The sequence below is a fragment of the Topomyia yanbarensis genome, chromosome 2 (genome assembly GCF_030247195.1).
Source record: "Topomyia yanbarensis strain Yona2022 chromosome 2, ASM3024719v1, whole genome shotgun sequence".
Classification (NCBI taxonomy): domain Eukaryota; kingdom Metazoa; phylum Arthropoda; class Insecta; order Diptera; family Culicidae; genus Topomyia; species Topomyia yanbarensis.
Window position 1 is genome coordinate 183,704,772 of NC_080671.1, and position 19,838 is coordinate 183,724,609.

The following is a 19,838-nucleotide window of genomic DNA, read 5'->3' on the forward strand; positions in this document are numbered from 1 at the left end:
ATTTGATTGATTTTGACTTCGATGATTCTGCTTTTAAGGTGGGATTACACGGTGCCACAAAATAAAACAAAATGAATGTACTTTTAAAGTGGTTTGTTAAAGGTTGTAGATCTCGTCAATTACAACACAAAACCACGTTTGATCAATTTAATATATCGTCAAAATTTTGATTTATAGCAAAAAAGCATTTTTCAGGATTTTCAGCACCAAAAAATTTTTGCGGTCATTTTGAAACAGATTTTTAATTCTCTAAGTGTTTTGGAAAGAAGAAGAAAAGACCTATGGTATGTATGGTATGGAATGTTTCATAAATCAAGATTTTGGGGGTATACAACATTTTTCAAATGTATCTTGTGCTGCATTTGGCAAGACCTACAACCTATACTAGGTCACTTGAAAAGTACAAAATCACTGTAGCACGGTGTTATCATATAAACGGTCAAAATTACACTGAATTTTTAGGCGTGGTGCAGAAAAAGTTTCCATGTTAAAGGCTTAAACAGCTTTTTTTTAATTTTAAAGACTTTATTATAGATATGTTAATTTTTTTTCCGCTAAAATATATGCATTAATTTTGGCAGGGGCGGCGAAACACTTTACGCCCGAGTGGGTAGAAAGCATAGGGCGAGGGGTCCATTAGTAAGGATTTTTTACCCTTTTCGCAATGCACACGCTTACATTACATTCACATTAAATCACGTTCGTTTATGCAAATGAAATTGTGTTACATCTATGTTTTCAAATGTGTGTAGTGCGAGATACATGCGTTGCACATCTAAATTTTTTGAAATGGTTCAAAATTTCGAGTGGGTAATTACCCACTCGGTTATTTTCGAGTGGGGAGTACTACCCATACTACCCACGCTTTCCGCCGGCCCTGAATTTAGGAGATATTAAGGCGCAACGTTAATATCTCCCAGATGAACGAATTTATTTTAACGAATTTTTTATAATAGGGTAGACGAGCCCTTATTCATCTCATTAGTCAGGATGTCACACTATTTCGTTGATAACTCGACTTAGAGTGACAGGATTGAGCTTAAATAGGTATCATAATCTTTGCTTCGTTTCTAAGAAGCAGCACAGTTAAAATTTTTGCCTGGAAAATGTAAAATGCTCACGTTTGAGTGAAGCGAAAAGTTGACAACAACGTACCCTTATTCATCTCACCATTTGAGCTAATGCGTTGAATAGAGATAGCAGATACTGTTCTAACTAATGTGTTCAAATGGGTGGGATGAATAGAGGTGCTAAGATGAATTAGGGAGCAGTAACCCTACATTTATAATAGTCTCAAAATTAAAAAAGCCTAAGCCTTTAACATGGAAATTTCTTTTTTGAACCATGCGAAAAACATTTAGTATGATTTCGACCGTTGATATGATAATCCACTAAGGAACACTCAGAACTAGTGACACATTTCGGGTGATATACCAAAGAAGATCTACTGCATGTTGGCAAACATGATCATACAGACATTGACTGTTTAAACGCAAGGACTAGGTAGGCCCGAATCAGTTGTGATAACGACTGGGTTTTCGATGAATTGAGTTGTGCTTATTGACGGTGGGACAAAAATAATTTGCTGTGAAAACTTCTTTTGGTTATTGGACAGTTGGTCAGATTTTTCCAATAAATCGCGAAATATTAACCCTCAAACGCTATAATGGATCGTTTATGATTCACACATTTTGTGCAAAAAAGTTTTTTTTTCAACAAATAAAGCTTTTTTTCTTTCGCAGATTTTGGTCTTTTTGAATTAAAAATGGAAAGTGTATATATATATATATATATATATATATATATATATATATATATATATATATATATATATATATATATATATATATATATATATATATATATATATATATATATATATATATATATATATATATATATATATATATATATATATATATATATATATATATATATATATATATATCTATTTAAGTCAAACATTGAACAACAATGAAAAAAATAAATTAAAATTGATCAATTTAAACTAGAGATATTTAACTTTGAATTTCACGCCGGGTTGAAAATGACCCATTATAGCGGCACTGGAAAATTTTGGGTTTATAGCGTTTGAGGGTTAAGAAGAAATTACTCAAACCTAAATTCGAAATATGTTCACTGTTTAGAAGTTTTCTTAAAATATCAATTTTATAGTATTTTTTTCTTGTACTTAATGTGTTTCAATAAAGTTTTGTCTATTTGATCAGTTCACAGTTACGTCATATATTCAGTTACAACTGAGGGTGAGGCTACTAACTTCCCTTTTGAGTCAGTCTCAAAACAATTCAGTATCAAGTTTGTCATGATACGTTCCACCGGGCATCAGTAAGTAAGTCACTGTTAGTCAGTCGGCAGTCGATTGGCGTTAGCGTACGGGAAGCATGCAAAGAAAAAATCTTACGCTCTCTCTGCCTGGCGGCACAGAATCGGAACGGATCACCCTCGTATCCATCGATACAGGTGCACGAGGACAGGTGATTGACTACTTGGCATTCGGCATTTTGACCGCAGGTTCCAGGGCACGGGTCCTGGCATTTGTTACGAACACAGGCACGGTTGGTGGGACAGTCGGAGTTTAGGACACACTCGGGACGACAACCTTCGTACGGGTTGCCGAAGTGATCTTCGATACAGGTACATGAACCGGCCCCGTTCTGCTCCCGGCAGACAGCGTTGGCCCCGCAGGGACTGGGAGCACATGGGGACGATACCAACACGGGGTAGTCAGCTGCAATAATTAACACAGGGGAAGATGTTTGAGTTTCGAAGAACGAAATTGTGCAGGGTGGAGGCGGAGGGCGGAGAATAAAGCGACCAACCAGCGAAAGCCCGAAGCGAATTGTTGTTGAGTTTGCGATTGCGTTTGTTAGATTTTGCGTGTGTTTTGCGTGTAAAATTGTGATATTATACGTCGTTGCGTTGCGGCAGGCAGTTATAGGTGGAGAATTCAATCACTTACCTTGGTGAATTCTCGTTTGCTCCAAGCTAAAGCACAAGGATCCATCATTGGACTTATACAGCAATTTAATTGATTTCTATAGTTCAAATTTACTAAACCGTCCAATGATGTTTCTCTTGAAAAATATCTTATCATAGGCAAAAATTGTTTCAAAATGTGTCGATTTTCCAAACGTCATAATGCTGATCAGTTTAATTTATATGACACATTTGTAAACTAATTTAATTTATGCATGGGTTCTACTGGGTAGCTTAAATTATCATTTCACCATTGGTTGTGCTACCGTTGCGTTGTGATATTCTCATGTTTGAATGGAAACAACTGTGATGTTGGTGTGCTGGTGCAAATGGGACATTGCACAACTAGCGTCGATGCACTTCTGATTGTTGAATGTATGGGTTGTCTGCTAGTTTTAAACATTTTAGAAAACGATTTGATTTGTATTTTCCATTGCAATAAAGACCTAAAAATATGAAACCCCGGGTTTGATAACTATAAGGTAAAAGAGGGCAATGTTTTCTATTACAGACATAGAAGAAAATCTGGAACCACTGCACTTGGTGGTACAAATTACATTGTTATTAAGTCGTAGGGTTACCAGATGGGCTAAAAGCAAAATAAGGACATCCTGAATCTTGACCGAGGCTAACAAATTTTGCTCATCTGCATTGAAATTTGTATGGATATTTGGAAAGACGACACATACTAGATGAAGGGTCTGTTATACCCTTAATTTGTTCTACGGTAGCGAATGTCGATGTCGATTCGAGATCGCAATAAATTGGAAATGAAAACTGGTTCCGAAACATCTCAGCGTACAGACAGGAGATCGAGGTCAAGTAAGTTTTTACAGCTTCTTTTAGGTCAAGTAAGTTTTTACAGCGATCTATGTAGCTTGGTAGGTTCAGTGGGCCCCTCCATGGAAGTCGATGAGGTGCGAAACGACCAAATTTGCTCTGACTAGTTTCAATGCGTCGAATATCATTTTGATTATAAGTTGCTCAGACTACATGGCCGTCTTCGAGTGTAAAATGGACCAAAGCACGATATTGTACTTTTAAACAATGTAAATCGTATGTAGTTCTTAGTGAATTTAAAAATGAATCCTAGCAGCTTGAAGGTCTTCGAAATAGTGTACTCAAGGTGGTGTTTAAAGTTTAGTTCGGGATCTAGGTAGACTCCCAAATCTTGAACAGACGAGTCCCGTTTGAGAACGATATGTGAAATATTGTAGTTGAAATGAACTTTCGAACCGAATACTTGGGAGCATTTAACATCATCCTATTGGCATAGAACCAATTAGCGAAAACATCCAACTGGGACTGCAAGAATTCTGCGTCTTTAGCATTCCTGATAAGGTGAAATAGTTTGAAATCGTTAGCAAACGAAAGTTTCATGTACATCAGCAAATAGTTTAAGTCGTCTAAATAGAGCAAAAATATGAATGGCCCGAGATGACTACCCTGAGGAATAGAACCCTGTGCTAGAAAATGAGAGCTGTTCAAAATTTTATGCTTTGAATTAGAGGACAAAATCATTTTTTTCAGCCAACACTCAACAAGATAAGAAACAAGCTTTAGTTTGAAACATTACTTCAATCAATGAACTTTATCAATGCTTTTGAATCATTAATCTGAACATTAGAAATCAAATGTACTGTAGGGAAGTGATCAACTAAAATGGCGAATAAAATGTTTCATTCGCTTGGACGAACTTAATCTGATTGATTTCAAATATACCATTGACTAAAACTAAGGATATTTGAAGTAAAATTAAGGACACTTTCCCAAATCATCGAAATTAAGGACATGTCCTTTAAAATAATCTCTTTTCCATTGGACGTTGCCAAAATTTCTAAGGGGCCGGTCATATACCGCGTGGACCAAAAAATTTCCATTTTGTTCTTACCTCCGCGTACAACCGTGGGCGATTCCTGTTACACTGCTCTTTTTCATCAATGTCCACGTGGACTTTTCGAATGTTCTTTGTTAAATCATATTATAAAAAGGGTTTCCAATGTCAAGTAAAATTCGAATATTCCTAATGTGTTGGACTGCTTTGGTACTGGTTGTAACCAAAAGAACAGAAAGCGAATCGTCCATAAATCTTTATAGGTTTTCTTAAATTTCAAAAAGTGTATGGCTGAAAGACACTATTTGTATTCATTGTAAGAATACAAACCAATTCTTCAATTGGTTTATATAATTCCAACAACATGGTTGTAAATTCAAAAGTAGTGGGATAAAGGGTGTTCCACAACAAATTGCATCACGGAAAAAAACGTTGTAGAAAATAACCCATTAGTTTAGAGTGTATTGCTTACACTGTATTTTGATTGCTGTCAGTTTTTCGAAAATTGGAAAAAATGGCGTTACTCAAAAAGCGGCGTAGCGAATTGATTTTGTGGAAGAGCCTGGAAAATCCTCGACTCTCTCATTGGGACATCCGGAAAAAATAGGAATCGGGCAGTCAACCGTGAGTCGTGTGAATAAACAGTACTACCAAACTCTGAGCATCGAACGGGAGGAGAAATGCTGTCAGAATGAATGTTATATTACTGATCAGGATCACAAGCATGTAGTGAAAGCGTTTAAGCGGAACCCCAATACTTCGGTCACGGATGTGGCCAAAAAGCTGAATCTGTCCAAGTCTTTCGTTCAGAGAACCAAGGACCGGAAGGGACTGCATACGTACAAAGTGCAGAAAGCTTCAAATCGTGCGAATGGCAAAATACGGTGGGAATGTCACGGGCTCGAAAACTGTACAACCCAGATGCTGATGAAACTTAGCTGTCTTATCATGGATGATGACACTTACGTCTAGGCGGACTTCCGGTAGCTTCCGGGGCTACTGTTCTTCACAGCCCAGCACAAGTTTGATGTTCCAGAGGAAGTAAGGAAGGAGAAATTTTCAAAGTTTGCCGATAAATACATGACTTGGCAAGCGATCTGCTCATGTGGCAAACGGAGTGCACCGTTCGTGACTACCTGGGCTGTAAAGGGGAGATCTGCCTTAAAGAGTGCCTACAGAAGCGTCTGCTTGCTCTGTGGAAGCAACGATCTTCTGGTCAGATCTAGCCTCGTGCCACTATTCAAATGTTGTCCTGGAGTGGTACGAAGCCAACGGGGTCACTTTTGTACCCAAGGACATGAACCCTCTTGAACACACCAGAACTAAGACCCATCTAAAAATACTGGGCAATTCTGAAGCAGGCTCAACGGAAGTATGCCAAGGAGGTCAGATCTGAGGAAGACCTCAAAAAAGTCGGTTTCCGAAGAAGCTGCAACCATATGTTGAAAGTTTGAAGAGGATCGGTTCACTAGGTAATTTTCTATGTGAACAGTAGTGATTTTTCCGTGATGCGATTTGGTGTGGGACACCCATTGCTACAACGATACATAACATTGATTCGAGTGTTCATGGCATGGGAGCAAAATTTTGTTCGGGAATGACTTCTACTTATTTTATGATGTCAGTTGCGTACGATGTTATCGTTATAAAGAAATGCATTCACATAGTAGGCTGTTATAAGCTCTTGAAGTGTTGCACATTCTTGGAAAAATTTGAAGAATAAAATTGAACTCTTTTATGCTATTACTGAGCCAAATTTGTTTTACTATCTTATTAAGGAAACATATAAGTAAATGTCCACGTAGATAATTTCTAAACCCACACCCCCGTCAACGTGGAGAAACGTAGGTTGTTTTGTACCCCCTACCTTTCATTGTCAACGTGGTATATGGATGGCCCCTAATTTGACCATCTATTTCAATATGGTTTATTTCTGGGATAAAATTTTCTACCTTTGTACCACATTCTCATATAGTATTTAGGGACGAATGACAGTGCAATAAAATGAAACACGAACACAAATATAATGAAATGCGATTGAACATGATACCAATCCTTATGAGTGCTATGAGTGACGCTGCTCGCACCATATATCAGCGGTCGAAAGTTAAAGTCGCAAGTGCAGACTATGTTTCGTAAACTCGTTAATTCTACTACAATGTAAAAGTTGATTAGAAACTTTAAGCGTATCATTCGGACTAGAATTGATTGATATATGAGTCGATTGAAAAAGTCTTCAGCAGACAAAAACTATTTTTAGCCGATTTTTAATGTTGACTTTTTTTCGGAACACTGCCAATTAAAATGGTAATTGGAAGCACAAATAATATGCAAAATATGAGCTTTTTCTGATAGCTGTAGTTCACCCACAAGAGGTTTGAAGTTTCTCTAGTAATATATATGGAAACTTGGAAATAAAAACTTAAAATTAAATTAAAAAATTCCACAGTAACTTTGCATACCTCAACAATTTTGGCCACATAGCTAACTTTATAACGAACAGCTTTGTTGAGGGTTGCATATTGATCGGAGGTTTCCCGACAAAGTTATTTAACTTTGAAGACCAACCGATTTTTTTTTGAAATGGCCTATTCTAAGCGTGTGCGAGAAAGAGAGGCAGCACATAATTTTATATGAGAATATCTTTTTACTGCAAAATCGGATCAATTTGCAGTCTTCGGCAATGATGATCCTTACACCTTCAGCGATATATCTTCAGATTATGGGATACACAAGATGATACTGGCATTTTTTAATGAATTTATTGTTTTTTGCCTATTTTTCATATATTTTACAATACAAACTTGAAAACTCTTGTGAGTGAACTAGAGTTTTCAGAAAAAGCTCAAACTTCACATATGGTATGTAAAGCCAATTCCCGTTTGATTTAACAGTGTTCCGAAAAAAAGTCAAAATTGTTACCGGTCTAGTGTACATGCGTTCATCCGGTGTTTACACTGGAGGTTCATCCTTGGCGACTTTTTTGATAAACGATTTAAATTATTTTAAACGATTATTACCCCGAAGAACTTCAGACCATGTTTTACGCTGAAAGTTTATAGCCGACTTTAACATCTTAATCGAATTAAGCGACCGCTTAAATCCATGAAACCCAGGAACGTATTGATGTGTAATATTTGCAATATTTGCTCGCAGTGTACAATTATGACGAATCAGAAGTGCATCGAATCACATAAACAATCATGACCACCAAGCATGTTTCCGTGTCTTGATATCAAGCGGCAAAGCATTTGGCATTTGTTGGATGGGAATTTAATTGGGCATCATTTGTCATCGTTGCCGTATGCAGATATTCGATCCACAAGTGCTTTTCAGTTGTTGCTAATTTTTGGTGTCTCTATACTGTTTTAGATTTTATGCTAAAATTAGGTAAAATTGATTTTGATTTATTTAGGAAAGTAGCATAGCATTATTGAAAAGTTTTAATACTGTTTTGAGTACAGTCAAAGCAAAAGAAATACGTTAGCTATTAGTTTATTTTAATCCTGACAGAATAGGGCACCAAAAATTTTCATTGAATCAGAATTTAGACCACCTTTACTTTTGATTTCCAATAGTCTGCAAATTATTATTTACCAGCACTTGCTTCACGTGAAGCTTTCGGGTAGGGAAGTGAGTTGCTCCAAATTAAACTTGATAATTCCATGCCCCGTTGGTTAAAACCTTTCCGGGTGTAGTTGTAAGCGTAAACCGTTCCCTGCCCTGCCGCCGTGGCATTTCCATATCGGAGCAATAAATATAAAAAAAAATAAAAGTTGACTCACCCTCTATCGGTTGGCAGCCGGTGAACGGATCGCCGGTGTATCCTTGCTCGCAGGAACAGCTGGGCGTATGATTCACTACGGAACACTTGGCATTCAGACCGCACGATCCAGGGCATGGGTCAGTACACTTTTGCCGAATGCAGGCTTGGGTTTGTGCACATTCGGTGCTGAGAACACATTCGGGGCGACAGTTCGGTGGCGATCCTATGTAGTTTGGTAGGCAAGAACATGCTTCTTTACTGCCGACTACCTTGCATTCCGCGTTCGGTCCACAAGGTGATGGCATACAGGGCGTTGGCGGTGCTTTCGTGACGGGGATAATTACTTTGTCGCATCGTGAGAAAGGATCGCCTGTGAAACCGGCACTGCAACTACAGATCGGGTTGTGGTTGATAACTTGACATTTGGCGTTTACTCCACACGATCCTGGGCATGGATCGATACACTTATAGTTAACACACGCCTTCCGCGAATCGCAGTCTGAACTTTGTGAACATTCTGGCCGGCAGTTTGGTGGGCTTCCGATCATCTCCGGTTGACACTTGCAAACTGCGACACCATTTTGGATACGACAAATACTGTTAGGACCACACGTACTCTGATCACACACTGGAGGTGATTTCGTAAGGGGTTCTTCTTCCAGTCGCAGTTCGCAGCGGGTGAATGGATCACCTACCATTCCTTCTGGACAGACACACGTCGGAACGTGGTTGACGACTTCGCACAGTGCTTGATTTCCACATACTCCTGGGCAGGGATCAATGCACTTGTAATTCACACAAGCCAGCTTCTCGGTACAATCACTATTCACGTCACATTCTCGTCGACAGCCGGAGAAGACATCGTACGGGTTTCCTTCATATCCCTGCAAACAGTAACAAGCTCCGGCTTTGTTTCGCTCTCTACATTCAGCATTAGGTCCGCACGGCGATGGTGTACATGGTGTCAGTCTTTCGGTTACCGCTGTCGAAAGAAAATTAAACTTACAGTCATTAACAATATTTGTTTTAGTTTAGTTTATTAACTTACGTGGTAGGGTTCGATCACATTGCACCAAGGGATTACCATCGAAACCATCGTTGCAAACGCAGACAGCTCGATGGTTAATCGCTTGGCAGATTGCATTGTGCCCACAGGCTCCCGGACATGGATCAATACACCGTTCGTTTTGACAGACCAGGTCACTAGGGCATTCGGCATCGATCGTGCATTCCGGGCGACAGTTCGGTGGTCGGCCGATGTAGTTTGGTTGACAAGTGCAGGCAGCCTGAGTTCCAACAACTCTGCATTGAGCGTTTGGTCCACATGGTGAAGGTAAACATGGATCAAGAGGTTCCGGTGTATCTTTTGGAATTTCTTTCTTCACACACCGAACGAACGCATCTCCGGTGAATCCTGGCGGACAGCTACATATGGGATTGTGGTTTACAACTTGGCATCGTGCCTCTGTTCCGCATGTACCTGGACAAGGGTCAGTACATTTTTGGTTCACACAAGCTCGATCTTGGTTACATTCCGAGCTGACTACACATTCCGGCCTACAAGAAGGTGGCGATCCTATGTAACCCGATTGACAGGAGCACACTGGATGTCCGTTCACTTCACGACAGTGGCTGTATGGACCGCACGGAGATGGATAGCATCCTTCCGCTTTAGGTCTCTCAGTTACTATTTCCGCAACACAACCTCTTGAAGGATTGCCAGTGTATCCCTCTAAACATAGACAGATAGGACTATGGTTCTGAACTCGACATTCCGCATTCAGACCGCAAACTCCAGGACAGGGATCCTTACACTTGTTGTTGGCACATGCTCGGAACTTGTCGCAATCTGAATTTTGAACGCATTCAGGTCGGCAACCGGTGTAAGGATCACCGAAGTAATCCGGAAGACATGTACAGGATCCGGCACCGTTACGTTCTTTGCAGACTGCGTTGGCTCCACACGGTGACGGATTACAAGGATTGACCTGCTCTGGTTCGCGTGCTGTGGAGAAATAATTATGCAAGATGAATTAGTGTTTTCAGTGCTACGAGTGCTAGGTTGACAAAAGATTCTTACAGACAGTGAATTCTGTACAAACTGAAAACGGATCACCAGTGAATCCAGTCTGGCATTCGCAAACAGGGCTGTGTTTAATTACAGTGCAAATTGCGTTGATACCGCATGAGCCCACGCAAGGATCTTTACATTTTTCATTTACACAAGCCAGATTTGCAGGGCATTCTGCATTGATCATACACTCCGGTCGGCAGTTGGGTGCCCGGCCGATGTAATTCGGTAGGCAAGAGCAGGCAGGCGTATTGCCTACGGCCCGACACTGCGAGTTGCGTCCGCAGGGGGATGGCACACATGGATCAATAGGTTCAGATACCACAGGAGTTTCTAGAATAGATTTACATACACCATAGATAGAAAGAAAGATAGGAAATGTAGTCACACGCAGTAGGCAGTACGGTCTTAAATGTATGCTTACTCTCTTCTGGTAGACACCGATGGAAAGGATCCCCAGTGAAGCCGGGAGAACAGCTACAGATAGGGCTGTGATTGACGATCTGACAGCGTGCGTTCTGTCCACACGTGCCTGGACAGGGATCTTGACATTTTTGCTGAATGCAAGCCTTGTCCATGGCACATTCGGAACTGACGACACACTCCGGTCGACAACTTGGCGGAGTTCCAATGTAGCCAGTTTGGCAAGAACAAACGGCATGCCCGTTGATTTCACGACACAAGCTATTTGGTCCGCAGGGGGACGGTGAGCATGGATTGATTGGATCGTTTTGCTCTACAAGGGTGTATTTACATTGGTTAGAGTGATAGCTATATAGGTAGATAAATACAGTGAAGCTTACTCGGAGGGATCGGTTCATGGCAAGCTGACAGTGGATCCCCGGTATATCCGGAAATGCATACGCAACTGGGTGAATGATTGACCACGTAACACTCGGCATTGCGCCCACAAACACCAGGACAGGGATCTTTACATTTATTATTACCACAAGCCTTGTTACGTGGACAGTCGCTGTTGGTCACACATTCCGGACGGCATCCACTGTACGGATCGCCAAAGTATTCCGGTAAACATGTACAAGAACCAGCACCATTACGTTCTTTACACACCGCATTCGATCCACACGGCGAAGGATTGCAAGGATCCCTCGATTCGTCTCGTATTGGTGGAGCTATAATAGAGCGAAAGGATAGATAATACATAGATACACACGTACATACACACAAACATGCTAGGTAGAAATTATTTTGTACACAAGCTACAGTATCCATGCAATTATAATATACAACTACATACTATGGAGGTATAGTGAATACTATTTAAAAACTAACGGGAAGCATCCATCGGGAACGTTGAGTCTGATTGGAGATTGCTATTATAAAAACTGTTCTGAATTTACTGTACCATCCCATAGTAAAAGCTTGATTTCAGGAAAATTACAGGAAGTTGGGATATTGGGGCATTTTATAAAAAAAATATAGTGCGGAGACTTAATGTCAATAAACCTGACGTTTCTGAATTTTACCGATAACGAATCTACTTCTTTTTTCCTGGGAATCTCCAGCGTTCAACAAAATACATTTGATAAAAATTGATTAAAAATAATAATGATTCCAGTTAGGACCAAACGACTTCAGCGAAGTTGTAGAAGGACCAGGGCTGCAAATTTTCACCAGGTTGTTTTGAACTTGAAGAACAAATCTCAAATCATGCCCTACTATATTCAATTCGTCGTTTTTCGTTTGCATCATTCATTCAACCAGCCGAGCTGCTCAATCATTTTCCATTCATTTTCGATTTGATTGACACTATGAATATATCTGTACTGGGATGTTGACGAGGTTTTTCAAGCAAAACTACTCTGATCATACTTCTTACTGTTCATGTAAGCTTGAAAACGCAAAATATGTCAACATTTAACCTGAACTGGCCTCTACAGAGCAGATGACAACTTCGGTTGGTGAATGAAAAAGCAACAATTTGAAATGAAGACGCACGAGTTGGTTATGAAAATCCCGCCAACTTGAAAGTGAATGATTAAGGGAGGCTTTGAATTTGAATCATGGTTGGGTTTGATTGAGCTGAAAGTTGGCATTTGGAAATGAAAATTTGCACCACTGAGAAGGACAAATTTGGTAATAGTTTGTTCTAGCTCTAGCTGTCAAACTTTTCATTTTACAACAAATTTAAAATCGAAGGTTAGGGTGTTTCTTAGTGTTTCTTAGGAAAACTGTTTTATTAACTTTAGCGGTATTTATTTAAAACCGAAGTAATTTGTTTCATGGCACCACATATTTAACTATTTTCGTGGAAAAGTTATGAGCACTTTTTCGTCAAAAAAGGGGTTTTTTGGAATAACAATATAACTCATTGGGGTAAACAAAAGATAATTCTTTTTCAATGAAAAATGAGATCGTGATTACAGTTCTAATTGAGCCAAAATGGCGAACACAACATTTTTAAAAATTCCATTAAATTGATTTAAAGAAATCCGTTTTTGGTATATAATTTATTATCTTTTGAATAATAGAAGCTAGAGTTTTGTTCGTCTACAAATACTCTGAAAAACATCAGAAGGATTGGTTGAAAAAAAAAAAAATGAAAACTGAAAAAGTTATATTAAAAACTTGATTTTTCAATTAATCCCTTGTAATATGTTTAAATTACTTTCACGGTGGATAATATGAAGAATATAGCTTCGTTTTCATGATAAAATATTGCACTATACGATTCTTTCCTATTATTTTGATAGTGGGTAGGGTGGTTCTGAATTTAAAATCAGAAAATTAACTTTTTAATGGTTCGAGAAAGAGTTTTGCTGTCTTCCAGAAAATTGAAGAAAATAAAATTTTAAAAAACTTTGTCGAAGACACTGAAAGTCTATGTCATGTACTTTTCGTTTTACGAGAAATTTACCAACAAAAAAATAAGATGCTTCTTAAAAAATGGTTTTCTTTATATAACTTTTGCAGTTTTCATATTTCATTAAGATCACTAGAAATGTTTTCATATATTTCGAAGAAGAACAATTTGTCATAATATACCGAACCTCTAGCTTCTCTCGTTAGAAAGTTATGTATACCTTTTAATAAAAGTAAAATATTTTTTGAGTTAATATTGCGAGATATAAAAAAATATTTTTTTGCCATTTTTTGGTGATCTATACTACAAAGCATGCTATTTCATATGGCAGCAATGTCAAGTTATATTTTTTATTAAAAAGTTCACATAACTTTGAAACGAAAAAAGTTTAGTAGTTGGTGATTTAAAACAAATTATGCGCCTTAAAATAATTTTCAAGATGTCTAAAGAGTACTTTAGTGTAAAAAAAAACTACAAAAGTTATCGAAATAAAGTTTTTTAAGAAGCACCCTAAAGCTTACATTTGGATTTCTCATGCAATGAAAAGTATAAAAGCTAGAGCTTCCATGTCTTCAGTAAATTAGTCTAAAATGTGTTGCTCTGCAACTTCATCGAAGACAGTAAAGCTCTATCTTGAACCGTTTAAAAGCTCAATTTTAAATATTGCTAAAATTAGAACCACCTTAACATCTATTTAAACAAAAATAAGGACCTTGCAAAGTACAACAACGTTGGCAAACATATTGTATTGCACATTTCCCACCAAATCGAACTGCACAGTATGAAAGTGTGATGAATCAAAAGTGTGATAAAAAGTGCAACTCCTTCGACCTGACAAATTATTGACATAGAAAAGTGTCAAAAACAAACTTCTTCTTACTTTTAATAGCTGGAAGGTTAGCATGGCTGCCAGTATCCGTTTTTACAATAAATTTGATGGAAAAAGTTATTTTTTTTGTCGATTTCATATCATTTCATTTGGCAACCGTGAAAAAAGTGTGATAGCGAAGTGCATCAAAAATTCAACTTTCAAAGCACTAAGCAATAAGGCTAAGTCCTTTACTTTTAGCAAAAAGTTAAAATTCCTGCTAAATTTACATTCTGGACCACTGTGGGTTGGGATTTTGATGCAAAATAAATATTTATGCCCGAAACTCGTGACCACTGTTAAACCAACACTCGACCAGAAATGGATCGGCACCGGATCAATGTTGGACCAACGTTGGACTAATGTCTAACGCCGGGACAATGTTTGACCAGCGTCGGCCCCATATAAGACCAAAGGGTATACAACAGCATTCAGTTTCAACGCTTTCCTCATTTATTAATTTCCAAGCTGACTTAAGTTTCACACAGAAACGAATGTTTCCGGTTCAGAGAAAATAAGAATTCATTCATTATGGAAAACATTTATTTGTTATATTTACATTTTCGAGCATAAATGAAATGCACAATCTATGTCTGGTGGATTTTTGATCATTTTTATGTGGGAATTTGGAATTAGAACCGAAAATAATTGAATAACTGCTCTGTACTGAACGAGTGATTGACGAAGCGAACAACCAAAACATGGCCTAGAACGCAGTATCAGAATATATTGGCTTAAATGGCACGTTCCCCGTATGTAGTCGGGAATTTGATAGAACGCAGTAGGGGTATGCATTGAAATTGGATCCTCTTTCAAGCTCACCCGAGGACGATAATATTTTGGAACTCCGTTTAGGGCTATTTTAAACCATTCCCAATTCATTCTTGGACCAATGGTGAATGATTGTTGGATCTGTGTTGGACCAATATTGGATCAAAGCTGGATCAAAGTTTTGCGAATGTCGAATCAATGTAGGACCAAGCAACTGTATGTCGGAATGACCCAGTTAGCAAAGAGCCGTGCACAGTAAGTAAATTGTTTCCGGTTATTGCTTCAAATTCCGGTATTCATGTTTTTGTAATCGGTTACCATGTTTTTGTAATAACGGTTTGGTAATGTAGTTTTCATATCGTTCAGAACATTCCGTCATATTTGATGGATGCTTTTTATTACATCTGATTCAATGGAAATTTACAGGGTTCTTTCAATCTGTGTATGTAGCAACAATGCACATTGGTCCACAATGCAAATTTAGCAGAACTTTTATTTTTTTTTTTAACGAAAACTAAACCAGTCCCTTGTTTTTGTCAAAGCAACAGTTAGGGTTAACTTTACCAAGATAGAAAGATTAACGGTTTATTTATTCTACTTTTAGTGAAGTTGCAGAACGATTAATTTTAGAAAAGTTTGCTGAAGACGTGTAAGCTCTATCTGTCATACTTTTCATTTAACAAGAAATTTAAAATTGAGGTTGAGGGTGCATCTTAGAAAAAAGTTTTATTCATATAACTTTTGCAGTATTTATTTAAAACTGAAACCACTTCAGACAACTTCAAGATTTTTTAGGGTGAATAATTTGGTAATATGTTTAAATTATTTTCTTAGTAGACAATATAAAAGATATTCTCTCGATAAAATTTTGCACTTTATATAACTTTCCTATTGTTTTAAATGTTGTTATAAATGCATTAAAACTTGAAAATTAACTTTTTAATGAGAAGAGATGGGGTTTCGCAGGCTTTAGGAAATTTGAAGGAAATCAAATTTTAGAAAACTTTGTCGAAGACACTGGAGCTCTATGACTTGAATTTTTCATTTTATATGACTCATCATGTACTAAAATTCTTCCAAACATATTATTCAGCTAAACCCAACCATTATTTCGTAAAACATAAGGTATCCAGTGCCACCTAGCGGTAAAATTGCCAGCTAGTGGGATTTCTCCCTGTAAGTTGTCGAAAAATTCCATACAAGCTTTATAAACGTTGGTCCGGTAGCTCGACTTGTCCGATTTGGTTCAAATTGGGAGCAGATACTCCTGGTAGGCCTGTAAATTGACTCAGGCCTGGTGAGAGTCACTTTTTTATCACTTCATAGTGGTTTTTTCGACAAAAACGTGTGAAAAATTATCCACGTGAAAACGGTACGGCGTACAGCAATGATATCTTCTTGGATGTTTTATGACAATCCAATATCTTAATTTTGATGATATAATTTATCGAAATGATTAATCCCCTTTGAAGTGAGATATTTGCCACAATTTTTTTAAAGTATAAACACAAGTTAAAGTCTTCAGAAATGATGAAGAACTTGTTTTTGAAAACATCTTTACTGAAGACCAACATTTCTATTTATAGTACACTCGAGATTATAGACTGTTGTTTGTGAATGACCCCTAGAAACTTTTTTCGATCTGACTTCAAAAATATCGTAGGTAAAGGTTCTGTATGTTCCAGAAAGTTGCTGATCTTGTCAAGATACGCATCTTTCCAGAAGAGATCGTTCGTCAGTTTCTTGCAACTTAGAAGCGTGAAAGTTTCAAAACTGATGAGTTTTGAACGGGCAAATCTCTAGTTGCAATTAGAAGTGCTACGTCAACACTGTAAAACTCAATAGGTTGTCTCCAGTAGGGTTATAGATGAATTTAAAAAAAAACTATTTTTTTTTAAATGTGAAATATCTTCGAAAAAACTCTATTGTATTGTGTATTTTGATGATTGAACTAACTTGATAGAATATATGAAACTCGTAGGAACAATGATTGAAACGATATTTATTCAAATATTTTGGGAATCATTAAAATATAACAAGCTATCACAGCAATTAAAGAAGGTACTTTGTGTGTTCAGCAAATATATTCGCAAGCAATCCCAATAACTTTACCAAAGACGCCATTTCATTTCATTTACTAAAAAAAAATGATTGAAAATTGCCAGTTTTAGGAGGATTAATCACTAAAATCATCGCAGCAAAGGACAGATCTTGCTATTAATACGAGTATTCCAAAAACACTAGTGAAGTAAACTCAGACGTTTCAAAGTAGACAACCAACTTTATGCCTTCAGCAAAGTTGTTGGCAAAAGCTTGCATTAAAACTTTGCCGAAGACAATCTTGTTGCATGGACAACCAAAAAAATAAGTAAATATATCTCACTTTTAATGAAAATTAATCATTCTAATTACAACACAATATAAAAGGGTTTGTAATATCCACAAATTCCTCCAAAGGTGTCATTGACCCAAATTAAATGAATTAGACATAATTAATAAATCGTTCGAGTTTGCCTAAAAACGTACAGCAGTACTGTACGATGCACGGGTGGTGAATTGCGATTCAATTAGTTTGTGTCGTTCCGCGTTTCTAGCGGATGCCATTATTTATATTTCCGATGGTTGAAAAGTAGCACAAACAAAGTAAAAACCGAAGCTTGTTCGTGATTAGTTCCCGCTAATTTCATGCATCGAGAAGCAAATCGTGAACAGAATGAATTGTAATTGTGCCTGCAAATTAACACCGAGAGAAAACAATTGATAGGAAGTGGTCGTCTCGGTAGAATGACTGCTTTCTTTAGTTTTTCCAGTACCGTGCTAGTAGCGACGACATTTGGATAAAATTATGCATATAGAAACAGGGTGATAAGCCGATTATTAAGACGATTAGGGTGAATATCATTAGATTTGAATAGCGGTGATCGTTCAACTTTAAATAAAATGGTTTCCAAAATTAGTAAAAATCACAATTTTTTCAACAACATGGACTTATTTAGGGTGACTGATTTGTAAGAAGATAGGATATACAGAGAGTCTCCGGCGCTAGCTTGGTCTTGTCCTAAATAGTGGTTTGGCAGTGTTGGAACGCAAATTTCATAAACTGGTTTAGTTGAAACAAAATTTCGAATATCTGGAAAACTATCACACTTTGGAAGATTTTGTTGAATGCATTACAGGTTGAAATGACATTTAAAATCATATTTTATAATATAATTATAGTTTTGTCTGTCCATACAAATTGTATTTAAAACCATGTTTGAAGTTTTCATTAGAAAAACTTTCTACTAATAGTTTCTCTATTATCAAATTACATTTGAAATGTTTCCTTTCTCTTTAGGTATTTATTAACGAATGATAAAAAATTAAAAAAAGTTTTTTAGGTAATTTAATTTTTAACATAGGTTCATTTTTTCAGTGTATATTTTTTCGTGTTTTCGAACGTTTTCATTCCTTGTAACTCTTTCTCAGATAGTTTTGCTGTATAAAATACGGCAATCGATTTTTTTGGAATATGCTGCATGCAAATACTTATACACCGTTTTAATAAATAACTCTTTAGTCAAAATGATCATATTGGATACAAGATGACGAATCGAATGAACTCATGATGAAAGAAGTTCTTGTTTGACAATTCTCGGTGGTTCGTTTACTTTGTCAGTTGCGTGAGTGCGAGTGCAACGGGTGCTAAGATGTTACATTCGAACTCACGAAACTCCCATGTTAACAAACCAACCAGAATTGTCAAACGAAGTTCATCCAGGTTATTTTGCGGGGTTATGTCGGTTGGTGTAAAACCTAATGGAAAATGTTTAGTCTTCCATGCCGGTCAAACGTGTATAGTTTCATCGGAATCGAAGGTAGTCGGTCCCAATTTTTATGATTCGAATTCTTCAGCAGCTACAGAAATAAAAAATAGGTCTAAATCCCACATGGATGCGCCCAGCGATCGTTTCACTATACCTCCGCGTAAGATACACGAAAAAGTCTTACTAGGAATATCCATACACCCAGAGAAGGGATCACCGGTGTAGCCGGATGAACAGGAGCACACGGGGGAATGGTTGATCACGTTACAGACGGCATTAGGGCCACAAGATCCCGGACACGGATCGCGACATTTCTCGTTGATACAGGCAAGATTTCCCGGGCATTCCGAATTAATTGTACATTCCGGACGACAGTTCGGAGCCCGTCCGACGTAGTTTGGCAGACACGAACAGGCGGGTACGAACCCGACAGCGCGACACTGTGAGTTTGGACCACACGGATTGTTGAGGCATGGATTTTCTGGTTCTCTAGGTTCCGGGGGCTCTGCAGGAAGGATAGATAGAATAGTTTATAGATAGTGTAGGAGAGGTTCGGAGGATCAGAGGGCGCTTACTTTCTTCTGGCAGACAGCGAACGAACGGATCACCGGTAAAGTCAACGGGGCAACTACAGATTGGGTTGTGATTGATGACATTGCATCGTGCATTTAGTCCACAGGTTCCAGGACATGGATCGACGCATTTTTGATTCAAGCAAGCCTTATCTTGAGCACACTCGGAGCTTACGGTACATTCAGGACGACATGCCGGAGGAGTACCGATGTAATTTTTCTGGCACGAACATACCGCATGTTGATTAACTTCGCGACATTCACTGTACGGTCCGCAGGGTGATGGTCTACATGGATTTACTGGCATCGGATCCGCCACTATAATTTTG

General features: G+C 37.9%; 1 protein-coding gene across 6 annotated transcripts in view; it reads right to left on the bottom strand.

The window, feature by feature from the left end:
- LOC131682343 (uncharacterized) overlaps nt 1–19,838 on the bottom strand; it is a 364,899-nt gene that overhangs the window by 59,847 nt on the left and 285,214 nt on the right. For all 6 annotated transcript variants that reach the window (XM_058963738.1, XM_058963736.1, XM_058963733.1 and 3 more), the window contains exons 30-37: nt 19,513–19,827; nt 19,122–19,442; nt 11,472–11,801; nt 11,093–11,404; nt 10,678–11,001; nt 9,646–10,602; nt 8,617–9,579; nt 2,423–2,749 (exon numbers count right to left, since the gene is read on the bottom strand). In XM_058963738.1, coding sequence (XP_058819721.1) covers nt 2,423–2,749; nt 8,617–9,579; nt 9,646–10,602; nt 10,678–11,001; nt 11,093–11,404; nt 11,472–11,801; nt 19,122–19,442; nt 19,513–19,827 — 3,849 coding nt within the window. The remainder of the gene's footprint in view (nt 1–2,422; nt 2,750–8,616; nt 9,580–9,645; nt 10,603–10,677; nt 11,002–11,092; nt 11,405–11,471; nt 11,802–19,121; nt 19,443–19,512; nt 19,828–19,838) is intronic.